At 29.1% G+C, this 12,630-nt stretch overlaps 1 protein-coding gene across 2 annotated transcripts in view; it reads right to left on the bottom strand.

Annotated features, from left to right (window-relative positions):
• Positions 1 to 1,956: 1,956 nt before the first annotated feature.
• LOC111686617 overlaps positions 1,957 to 12,630 on the bottom strand; it is a 47,453-nt gene continuing 36,779 nt past the window's right edge. Inside the window, exons 10-11 of one of the 2 annotated variants that reach the window (XM_046945102.1) lie at positions 9,021 to 9,067; positions 2,337 to 2,473 (exon numbers count right to left, since the gene is read on the bottom strand). In XM_046945102.1, the coding sequence (XP_046801058.1) occupies positions 9,048 to 9,067 (20 nt within the window). In that variant the 3' untranslated portion in view covers positions 2,337 to 2,473; positions 9,021 to 9,047. Of the gene's footprint in view, positions 2,474 to 9,020; positions 9,068 to 12,630 lie in introns of both variants that reach the window. The other variant, XM_023448987.2, reaches the window with a different exon arrangement.

Below are 12,630 nucleotides of genomic sequence, written 5' to 3'. Positions count from 1 at the left end.
CTAAATTAAATTATTTAATTAATTGCTTTTTGGTATAAATTTTATTTTAACTAATTAGAAAATAAAATAAAAGTAATATTAAAAAAAATAATTTATAATTCTTTTTTAAAAGATTTTTTATTAAGTTTTTAATAGAAAAATACTTAAAAGTTTAAATTTAATGAAAACTAATTTAAACTATAAATTAAAACTACTATTGAAAAGAAATCTTTATTTAGTTAAAGTTACTAACAAGCTCGTTGGTTTTATTTTGTGAAATGTTATCTTATTACAAATTAAAATCACTACGCATATATGATGTTTGCTACTTAAACTGGTACTTGTATTTCAGGGAGTCGGAGTTTTAAAGAAATCTTTCGAGTACAAATGGATCTATAATAGTACTAGATCTATAGCCTAGAGACGAATCTGATCTTTATATAGTCTTAACTATAGACTTATCTAAATCATCGACTATAGTTTTGACTATAAACTGATCTTGACTAATGATCTATCATCTTAATTGAAGACTGGCCAGCTGTAGTCATAACAATAGACTGATCTTTAGCATTGACTGTAGACTGATCTATAGTCATGGCTACAGACTGATCTATAGTCTTGACTATGGACTGATCTATAGTCTTGAATATTGACTTATCTAAAGTCTTTATTATAGACTGATCGATATAGTATTATTTAAAGACAGAGCTGCAGACCACTTTATGGTCTTGATTATATACATATCTATTGACTTTTTTAGTCTTGACTAAAGACAGATCTATATTCTTGACTGTAGATTAATCTATAATCTTAACTAAAAAGTGATCTATAGTCTTGAATATAGACTGATCTATAGTCTTGACTATAGACTGATCTCTTGACTATAGACTGAGTCCTGACTATAGACTGATCTATAGTCTTGACTATAGGCTAATGGTCCTGAATATAGACTAATCTATAGTCTTGAATATAGTCAAATCTATAGTCTTGAGTATAGACTAATATACATTCTTGACTATAGATAAATCTATAGTCTTGACTATAGACTAATCTATAGTTTTGACTATAGACTAATCTATAGTCTTGACTATAGACTAATCTATAGACTTGACTATAGACTGATCTATAGTCTTGACTGTAGACTGATCTATAGTCTTGACTATAGACTGATCTATAGTCTTGACTATAGACTAATCTATAGACTTGACTATAGACTGATCTATAGTCTTGACTAGAGACTTATCTATAGTCTTGACTGTAGACTGATTTATAGTCTTGACTATAGACTGATCTATAGTCTTGACTATAGACTGATCTTTAGTCTTGACTATAGACTGATTTTTAGTCTTGACTATAGACTGATCTATAGTCTTGACTATAGACTGATCTATAGTCTTGACTATAGACTGATCTATAATCTTGACTATAGACTGATCTACAGTCTTGACTATAGACTGATCTATAGTCTTGACTATATGCTGATCTATAGTCTTAACTATAGACTTACCTATGGTCCTGATAGTCTTGACTATAGGCAAATCTATAGTCTCGACCATAGGCAAATCTATAGTCTCGACTATAGGCTAATCTATAGTCTCGACTATAGACTAATCTATAGTCTTGATCTATGGACTGATCTATAGATCTATAAATCTATAATCACAACAATACAGAGATCTACAAAAAGATTAATTAATATTATGAACTATAGAAAGATCTGTCCTGACTAAACACTGGACTATAGTCTGTATAGATTGATCTCTTATATGATTTCAATTAAACTTCAAACTTCTCGCTAAATATACAAGTACTTCACTACTAAATGAAAACATATTTGTGATTTTTTTCGCTTTTGCTAACTAAAATTTAAATTTATTAATAAATACATAATTATTAATAATAAACAATAGTTTTATATATATAAATATAAAAAATACAATATTAAATAAATAATAAATAAACAAATTCTATAAATATTTAATCAAAAAAGCAAACACAGTTGTATAATGATTTCTAATAAAATTTAGAAGAGTAAAATACTTGTAATACCTATGAAAAGGTTATAAAACGAAACATATGTTTACAAAATTTAATTAATTATAAAATATTATGTTTATATTTTAAACAATTATTCGTTGATCGTTTCTTAATGATTTTAATATTTATAATTAATTTGTTAAATAGATTAATATAGATTATATATTTTTATAAAGCAGTACGTACAAACGATTGTCACAAGTTGGTTGGTTAGTTGGTAAACAAATCGATCGAACAATCCTATTAGTAATATTTTACTTCCATAGTCAACATTTCGGTGTGTTACTACTAGACGTACTACCAGTTTCTAGATGTTGCATCAACAATTGTTGCAAATTAACACGCAAAGTAACTTCATCATTTATAATCTGTTTAATCTGTGTCATATCCTGTTGCAATTGACGTATGGCAGTCCATAATTGACGTAGAGTTGGTGTCATATCCTCATTTTCCAACCCTAAATATGACAATATCATCATTGTCATCAGTTGTTACATCATTTTTAAGGATTTAATCAAAACAATCAAATTAATTGTTTAAACGTTGTAGAGAGATAGTTACGACGTAGTATCAGAGAGAGAGAGGATGTGTGTGTGTGTGAAAATAAAACAAAAAAAAGAGAGAAATAAAAACACAATGACAAATGTGTTTTGTTATGGAAAATAATAGAAAAATGTTTAAACAAAATGGTCTTTTTGTATAAAAAACGATGATAGATTTCTGTATTGTAAAGTATTTTGTAGATATGTAGACAAATAAATTTAAATTTAATAGAATTTATAATATTTTTATAAATGCATGAAAAGAAAAACATAGAGGATGCTTAAAAGTGGATTATTTACACGTAAAAAACAATTTTATCAAAATTATAAAACAGCTATGGGCAACATAAAAGAAACGCTTTGATTTTAGGCTAAAAACTGATCAACTGTATTGATTATAAATATATAATCTTTACTTTAGTCTTGTCTATAGATGAATATATAGACTTGTCTCCAGGCTGATAAATAGACTTGTCTACAGACTGATATATAAACTTGTCTATAAACTTATCTATAGACTTGTCTATATACTGATCTATAGACTTGACCGATCTATAGCCTTGTCTATAGACTGATGTAAAGGGTTGCCTATAGACTGATCCATAGATATACAAATAGACTGATCTATAAACTTGTTGATAGACTGATCTATAGGCTTGTCTGTAGACGGATGTCTATAGACTTGTCTATAAACAGATCTGATCTATAGACTTGTCTATAGAATTGTCTATAGACTTGTCTATAGACTGATTTATAGGCTTGTCTATTGACGGAAGTAAAGGTTTGTCTATACACTGCTCAATAGATAAACAGATAGACTGATCTATATGCTTATCTATAGAGTGATCTACAGATTTGTCTTATGTAAAGAGTGATCTTTACACTTGTCTATCGACTTTTCAATAGACTGATCTATAGATTTGACTGATCTATAGACTTGTCTATAGACTGATTCATAAATTTATCTAAATACTGATCTATAGGCTCGTATATAGACTGATCTATAGACTTGTCAATAAAGTAATCTATATAAATGCATATAGACTGATCTATAGGCTTGTCTATAGATTGGTCTTTAGATTTGTTTATAGACTTATCTATAGACTGGTCTTTAGATTTGATTATAGACTGATCAATAGACTTGTCTATTGACTGATCTATAAACTTGTCTATATACTGATCTATAGACTGATATATACGCTTGTCTATAGACTGATCCATAGACTTGTTTATAGACTGATCTGTAGACTTGTCTATATACTGATCTATAGACAAGACTTGTTTATAGACTGATCAATAGACTTGTCTATAGACTGATCAATAGACTTGTCTATAGACTGATCAATAGACTTGTCTATAGACTGATCTATAAAGTTGTCTATATACTGATTTATAGACTGATATATAGGCTTGTCTATAGAATAATATATAGACTTGTTTATAAACTTACCTATAGACTTGTCTATAGACTGATCTATCGACTTGTCTATAGACTGATCTTTAGACTTGTGTATAAACTGATCTATGGAGTTGTCTATAGACCGATCAATGGGCTTGTTTATAGACCGATCTATAGATTCGTATAGACTGATCAATAGACTTGTCTATATACTGATCTATAAACTTGATTATAGACTGATCTAAAGACTTGCCCATAGAATGATCTATAGACTTATTTATAGACTGTCTATAACTTGTCTAAAGACTGATCTATAAACTTTTCTATAGAATTGTCTATAGACTGATCTATAGGCTTGTGTAAAGAGTGATCTTTAGACTGATCTATACAATTGTCAATCGACTTTTCAATAGACTTCTCCATTATCTTCACTATAGAGTGATCTATAATAATGATTAATAACTAATCTATAGTCTCGACTATAAAATTATCTATAATCATGAATATGGAATGACCAGTTGTCCTGACTATAATACTGGACTATAAACAGATTTATAGCCTTGACTCTAGTATATAGCTGATCTATAGTCTTGACTAGAGATGGTTAAAAAATTACTTCTCAAAAAAGTTTTATTCTGAAAAGTTTTCAAAAAAATGTTGGGAAGAAAGTTTTTCTTAATAATAAATCTTATACCTCCCCTTACCATTCCGATTATCCATTATTTTGCCCACAGCTGTTAGAGATTAAAAAAGCAAATATGCATCATAAATAATTATATAAAATATGTAGAATTTTACATTAAAAGAGCATAGAGCATAGAAAATAAGAATTATTAATATAAATAAAATGCTTTTTCTTATTAAAAAGAAAAAAAAACGAAAACAAACACTTCATAAATTGCTGCAAAAATTTAAGATAATAAATTAGAAAAAAAATATTAAAAGTAGAACAATATTAAATATAAATACATTAAAATGTGGTTTTTACGATTTTTAATATAATTTTAATAACATCAATAAAAAACGAATAGACTTGTGCCAATTTAGAACAATTTAGAATAATTAATAATAAATTTTAAAGAAAAGGAAACAAAAAAGACAAGACAACAACAGACTGGATAAATATAATATAATGACAGATGTTTTTTTATTATTATTTTTAAAGCTTCCTTTATATCATTTTATATTATTATTAAATAAATTTTTTAAAGTAGAAATAAATTTTTTTAAAACATTGAGAGAAAATTATTTAAATAAAAGAAAAGACAAATAAAATACTATTTAAGAAGTTTAATATTTATTTGTAGCATTTTTTTTTTTTGATTATATATTTATTTTTAGATTTTATTGTTCTTTTTTTCTGTTTATTAATCTTTGGCAATAGGTTAGTTGTATGTGTTATGGCTAAACTATTTAATTTTTTTATTCAATGATTATTTATTTTATAAAATATATTTTAATAGATTGATAGTGTTACTTTTTGTTTAAATTATTGTAGTATTTGTTTAGATATATATACGACAATATACATATAACAACACTGTGATAAATTAACAGTTTTGATTTGTTACTTAACAGTTTCGTAATGGGTAGACAATCTCTAAAGTTATTTGAATGTATTTTTTTTTTCTTCTTGACTCAAATGACAAATTTGTTTATATCTTAACAATTCTTTTCTATATCTGTTTAAATATGCAGATATTTTGTTATGTAAATTTTTTGCAAAATTAATTCAATTAATATTTTCTTTCATAATTGTATTAATTTGCAAATAAACAAATGTTTAAACTTTCTTTTTTGTCGCTGTTAAGTTAACAGTTCTGTTAAATTCATTAGAAAAAATATAAAATTGGGAGGTCAGACTACTTAAGGTGTAGCTCGAATCATGATCACTATATTTATCTAGATATATACAAAATTTTAGCAAAATTACCAGCTATGTAATCTAACACTTAAGATTACCCTTTTCCATGCACTACATAGAAGGGAAAAGAAACATACACCTAGTACCAAATTAACACCAAAGTGTTTACAATTTTTCAATAACACCCATTGTCAAAGTATAATGCACATATGTACGACAACACTATGAGAACGCAACGTTGTTAATAATGCAACAATTCGTAGTCCAAATCTAAATTTTATACACATCCGTTGTCAAAATGTTAACAAACGTGGTAAGCTCACTATTGACCACGAATTGGTGTTAATTTGGTACCAGGAGAGTATATTCCTATTTCCCTCTGTGTATCCAGTTGGAGAAAGTTAACGGTTATTCTACAGATAATAAAAGACACTTGAAAAGATAGTCTAAAGGAGTCAAATCAAGTTATTCGCACAGGACAAAAACAAAAGTACATATTTACGACAACATTATGTAATATTGAGAACGCAACGTTGTCAACATTGCAACAGTTCGTTGTCGAATTCTAAATTTTATACAAATCTGTTGTCTAAATATTAACAAACGTTGTAGGCTCACTATCGACCACGAATTGGTTTCAATTTGGTATCAGGGGTGTATATTTCTTTTTTGCTCTGTGTACCCAGTTGAAGAAAGTCAATCGTCATTCCATAGATTAAAAATTTATACTCGGAAAGCAAGTCTAAAGGAGCCAAATCAAGGTATTCGCACGGAACAAAAACTAAAGTTTTCTTGACAAATCATTCGAACAAAGGCCATCTACTTAACCTACTTAAGGTTTTATTTTTATATTTCCCTCTGTGTACCCAGTTGAAGAAAGTCAATCGCCATTCCATAGATTAAAAAAACACTCGGAAAACTAGTCTAAAGGAGCCAAATCAAGGTATTTGGCTACTGGAAAGCGATGTGCATGTCCTAGGAGAAAGACTCTCTAGATTTTTTGGAAACAATTCTCCGCTCTAACTCTTTATGTGACGACTGTGTATAGACGTGACACAAGATGAAGTAAAGTGAACCAGATGGTTAGACGCTAGTGAAAATTACTGTATTTTTCGGATGCACTTAATATGTCCTAGGAGACAGCTAATCGTCATTCCTGGGATTACAAAAAGACAGTCATGCTTTTTTGAGTGACGACAGTTCGTCGCTCTCGCTTACAAAGAAAGACACTTTAAGTGACTATTGTTTTCGCTGTCTTTATAAAGAGTACATAGGTTATATAAGACGAATTAACGTCAACCAGACGCTTAGGCGTTAAAGTAAATTACTTTCATATCCAAATTCATTGATTCTTTGTCGAACTACTGGGTAATCATTAATAATCAAAATAGGCTACACTTTGCTGAACTGATATGGTTTAGAAGAGAGAAAGGTATTAGCTTAAGAAATCATACTAAAACGAATCAGTTCACAGAAGGATATTCATGTGGGCATTTCTAATATGTCGAACGCGACCGTCGAACACACAAAATGTTGAAAACCCTATTATTGATGAAAAGTTTGATTTGAGCAATTTTTCATTTTCATGCACGGAACAAAACAGAAGTTTTCTCGCCGAACCAATTGGTGAAAACTTGTGCGATCTAAAACAAATTACTCAAGCCAAGAAAGCTGAATCCGAAAATGGCTTCGTGAATCTTAGAATTTCACAATCACATCAGTTTTTCAAGATATTGTATCCTAAATATTGAAAAAAAAACAAAGTCCAAACATAATCCTCAAAGGCGAAGATTTCTCAAATTATTCTCTCTCTAGAGTGCTTTTGGTCCAACTTAGACAAGATAGCCGTATTGGTCTATTTCGCGGCGGTCTTTTTTCAACCACTGGATGAGCTTTTTTGCTACTCACCACCGCCCCATTGTGCTTCATACACGTCGGTACTCGAGCTATTTAATCTTTTGGCAGTTCGCGTTGAGGAAGGTTAGAGCAGTGAATGCCTTCTTTCTCATCTTAAGTCTCACCCCAGTGCATTTCTGGACCTCTTAAAGTCGTCCAATCACACTACATAGTTAGCTTCTGTTGTTTCGGCATCTTGGTCGTTCGAATCGACAGACATATTTTAGTGGCCACAAGGACCTAGTGTGATAATTAGAGCCTGTTTAGAGTAAATGTATTAAGGTATTGCAACTCCACAACGTCTTAACTAACACCACCAACACTTCAACCAACACATCTCATCAGATACAACTTAGGATCCCACCCGTCCACCAGATATAAGAATCGGATGGTACAACACATACCCAATATTTACATTATCAACTAAATTCTAAAATTTTAATAATCCACAGCCTTGTCCTGCGGTTTGTACCGCTAATAAATTCGTGGAAACTTATTCGAAAAATGTATCTTTTACCGTGTATAAATTTTTTAACTAAGTACGCCCTTCCCACTATGTGGATACCGAAAGAACTTCAACTAACTGAACAGGACAGAGTCCTGCGGGCCAATAGCAACCCGTGGTACCAGATTATGAGGTTCTCTGAAAAGACCGCGGATACATTTGACATCACAAGTCTATAGTCCCGGCAGACTAGAGGTACTGGTAGCACCTCTTTACACCAAGATATGGGTCATTTACTTAAAAATTTTTTAAATTTAAAACCAATTATTTGAAACCATTCAAATAACTTTATTTGATTATTTATCCATAACTGTTAAAATGTTTGAAATTAAATTATTTTATATTTAGACACTTTAATTCTACACTAGATTTTAAAACTAAAATGGCTTTTTAAAATTATATTAAAATGTATAAATACCGTAAAATCATGATAAGGCTTTATCCGGAAAACCATAATATATTTAATAAAAATTTATTCTAAAACTTTGAAATCAATTAAAGAAACATTTAAAAAATATAACAAAATTTTAAACAAAACTATTAAATTTATCTTTAAAAATTAGTTTTATTAAAACAATTTTAAGAAAATTATATTTAAAAGCTCTTTGTTTATTTCAAAAAAAAGCTTAATTTATTTATAAAAGTTTTATTAAAAAAGCTTGTTATTTTGAAAACAAACATATTCTATTTAATTTATATTTATAATTCTCATTTGGTTTAGTTTTTGTTTAGCTTAAATAGCATGTTTAGAGTTTTTTTTTAGAAAAAAAGTATTTTATGGTTTTCAGGAATACTTACTACAAGTTTTTTAATTAAACGTTCATTTTAACAAGTACATTTAAATCCTAGAAAAAAACAAAATAAATAATTATAAAATATAAATAACTTTTTTGAAAAAAGTTGTTTTTTTTGAAGTAGTTAATTTTTAAATTATTGTTATTGTAATGAAACTCTTTCTATTATTATAACTGTTTGTAATTATTATATATTTCTAAGGAAACCTAATAAGCTAAGGTTTTCCTATAAGTACAATACTATTTTATAGTTAAATTCCCTAAAACACAAAAGTTTCCTAAGAAAACTTTATTAAAAGCTAAATCTAATAATGAGCAATTAAATTGTCAAAAAAAACAAGAAAATTTAGAAAACTAAAATTTTATAAAATTTAAGCTCTATGAGACCTAATTTAGGAGTTAAATTTCTAAATTCTAAACTTATTGCCAGTTTATAAAAGTCTAATTGAAGAAATTTATACAAAAATTTTATCAAAATACATCGTTGAAAAACCGATTAATTGAAATTTATTGCACATCTCTTGAAATTTTAAAGACTAGTATTTGTTATATACATTGTTCAATTTTACACCATTTCCAAAGTTGCTGTTTTAGTATATTAAAGTATATTAAAATTTGGAACCAATAGTCAGGAGCTTTGGGGCCGAAAGACTAAGCATCAATTTAAATTTCATGTTCTGAACATTACCAGCTGTTTTGGTAAAATTTAAATTGAAAGCGGAACTTTGATTACCAGGTAGTTAGTTAATAAGATTATAAGTCATTATTCTACAAAGGTACAAGACTTGTCCGATATTAATACTTTACATTATCGGGACCACCTGGGGCATGTTTTCTTGATGTATGACCCGTATCTTGGTGTTGTTTCTCCTTTTATTGACGTTAGAACAGAGATTGTTTTTCCTTCATGGGGTATGTATATGGATTGATCCCATGCTGGCGTGGCTTCTATGACAAGAGTTTCGATTGCTTAAGTACTTCAGCAAAATACTTGTACATGGACCGGAACATCCATGTACAAAAATTGCCACCTAAGTTATTCATAGAAAGATTCAGGGGCGCGTGGTAGATCATTTTCAAGCCTACCCAGTGGATGAAAAAGACCACCATGAAATAAGGCATAAGTTTGGAGGTGTTGCCGAGACAACAGATATTGCCGTTCACCAACATTGGTGGAAGGTGGAAGGAAAGTGCTGATCAAGTTTGGTTTACTGACAAGTCCAAAAACATACATGGTTATACTGGAGCGAGTATTAATAGTCCTAACATCCAGACGGCTAAATCCATGGGAAAATATTCCTCAATCTTTTACGCGGAAATCCAGAAATCATTATCAGCGCTAGGGAGTGCGTAAGAGGGAGGATAAGGAGTCTGAGAATTTACATAATGTCAGACAGCCTTACTTTTGCATAATGTTTGGTCGGGTGTTGTAATGGATTGAGTAACATCATTGAACGAACAAGGTAAACAAGGACCGTAAATGTCATTCTGGCAACAAACGTGCAGATTGACAAATAGAGGAGCTTAACGTCCACTTATCGGCCCTGAAAAAATCTTAGGTATTCTACAAGGATACGTCAGACAAAGATGCTAATGGTGTATCGAAACTGAATTGAAAAGCTACCGCAGGGCTTAGACAGAAAAAGTGCTTAATTACACTAACAAGGGGAAATTCTCAAAAGTTGCTATCGCTTAAGAAAATTAACCTCAGAATACCAACCGGACTACTCACTGTGAGACACTGTGGTCTCAGATATCATCACCTCTTCCTACGAAACATCAATGAATGGTTCAGGACCCACTAATAGACCCTGAATCATTCTTTGGTATCCCATTCTTTGGCTTCCCCACTGGGAAGCCGTCAAACCGCTTTATTACGCTATGAGGGGAAAATCCCAAATGTTGTCATCACAAAAGTGATATTAGAATATAACGTGGTCTCAGATATCATCAATGCATTCTAGGAAACGTCATTTTGAAGCTATGCAGGCTTTGTGACTGCCAGGAGGAAACTTCTGAACACATATTGTGTAATTGTCCAACACTAAGGACTTGCCGAGAAAGAATCTTATGTGCTGCATCACTAGCCCCAAACGATATATTCAACCTTTCAATAATCACACCCTGTTTTTTAATACGTGAATTAAACGTGTTATTCACGGGGCAGCACTAAAGATCCATACAAGGGTCGCACTGCTTAAGACCAACTCAAATCTATAAAAAAAACAACAAATTTCTAATAGATCATTATAATTCACTTAAAAATAGCAAGTTTGTCATTCGGATATCATTTCAGATAACGATCTTGTCTAAATTTAGACAGTGCTTTTCACAATAATTCAGCGACGACAACCACGAGAATCACCTCTGATCTAATCGGCTTTATTTTCTATTACTGAAATTCCTTTGTGTTTCGAAAACTATGAAGACTTCGAAATTTACTTAATTGTGAGGTTGTTTGAAATCTTTTAAAAGCAATAAATGCCAGAGGAATCATGACTATAAGCTTCGACTTTCTTTGGACCCATTATCATTAATCAGTTCAAATTCTTAGTAAAGTTATTTTACTTTTTTTATTGGTATTAGAACAGACGAAATATATATATAAATCTAAATACGGATCTAAATGTGACTAATAAGGGATCTCTCTATTGTACTGTATCTAGAAATCATGTTTCCTAAAAAGTACTTTGGAAATGGTGTTTTTTTAAATCAGGCATTTGAAATTATTAAAATTGATTTATGGATAAAATGGCGGATTGTATGCTACATATTCTCTCACTAAATATTTAAAATTCTAACTCAAAGTATTAATTAGTATTTTAAATTAAATCACTATTAAATCTCTAAAGCTTCTCGAAAACTAACTAAAATCATTTACATAGTGGACTCTATATATACTTAAAGATATATATTTATGTTTTATAACTTAACCTATAAAAAATATAAAATATATGCCAAATATTTTTATTTGCAATAAATTTTCTACACAATAATCTTAAAAACAACTAATGTACTCATTTGTAAAGAAAAAATAATCGTTGTTCTTGAAATTGTGTAAAAATTTTTAAAATTTTACATTAATGAGTACATTAATACATACATACATACTTATTTATTTATAAAAACTAAAAACTATTTATTAAAGCTTTTTTTTTTGTGTTTAATTATAGAAAAACTAAAATTAATGTTTAAAATTTAAACAAATTAAAAAAAATATCATAATTAATATGGCAAATATTTTATTATAAATTTGAAGCAAATTCTATTTGTTCTAATAAATTAGTTCAGTTTAGTTCTCATTTATATATTTTTATATAAAAAACGGACGGTTTTTTAATTAATTTTCTTTTAAAAGAAGAAAAATCACTCAAATTAAAATTGTTCAAGTCTTAATTGAAAGAAGTTTCATATACAACATATATTACTTCCATGTAAGTCTATTAATTTTGTTTGTATGATAATAACAATAAACCGCTTTAAATAATAAGAATAGTAATAGTCACTCACAAAATTAAACGTATACTTTGAAACTAAGAAAGTTTTAGAAAATTGTACGAATTAAGAAATTTGATTCTACAGTACATAAACTTCTCGTAATTTTATCTTAATTG

This window comes from Lucilia cuprina, chromosome 2, assembly GCF_022045245.1.
Source record: "Lucilia cuprina isolate Lc7/37 chromosome 2, ASM2204524v1, whole genome shotgun sequence".
In the NCBI taxonomy this organism is placed as follows: domain Eukaryota; kingdom Metazoa; phylum Arthropoda; class Insecta; order Diptera; family Calliphoridae; genus Lucilia; species Lucilia cuprina.
The sequence above is the reverse complement of the archived record's forward strand: the minus strand, read 5'-3'. Positions and strand labels throughout refer to the sequence as shown.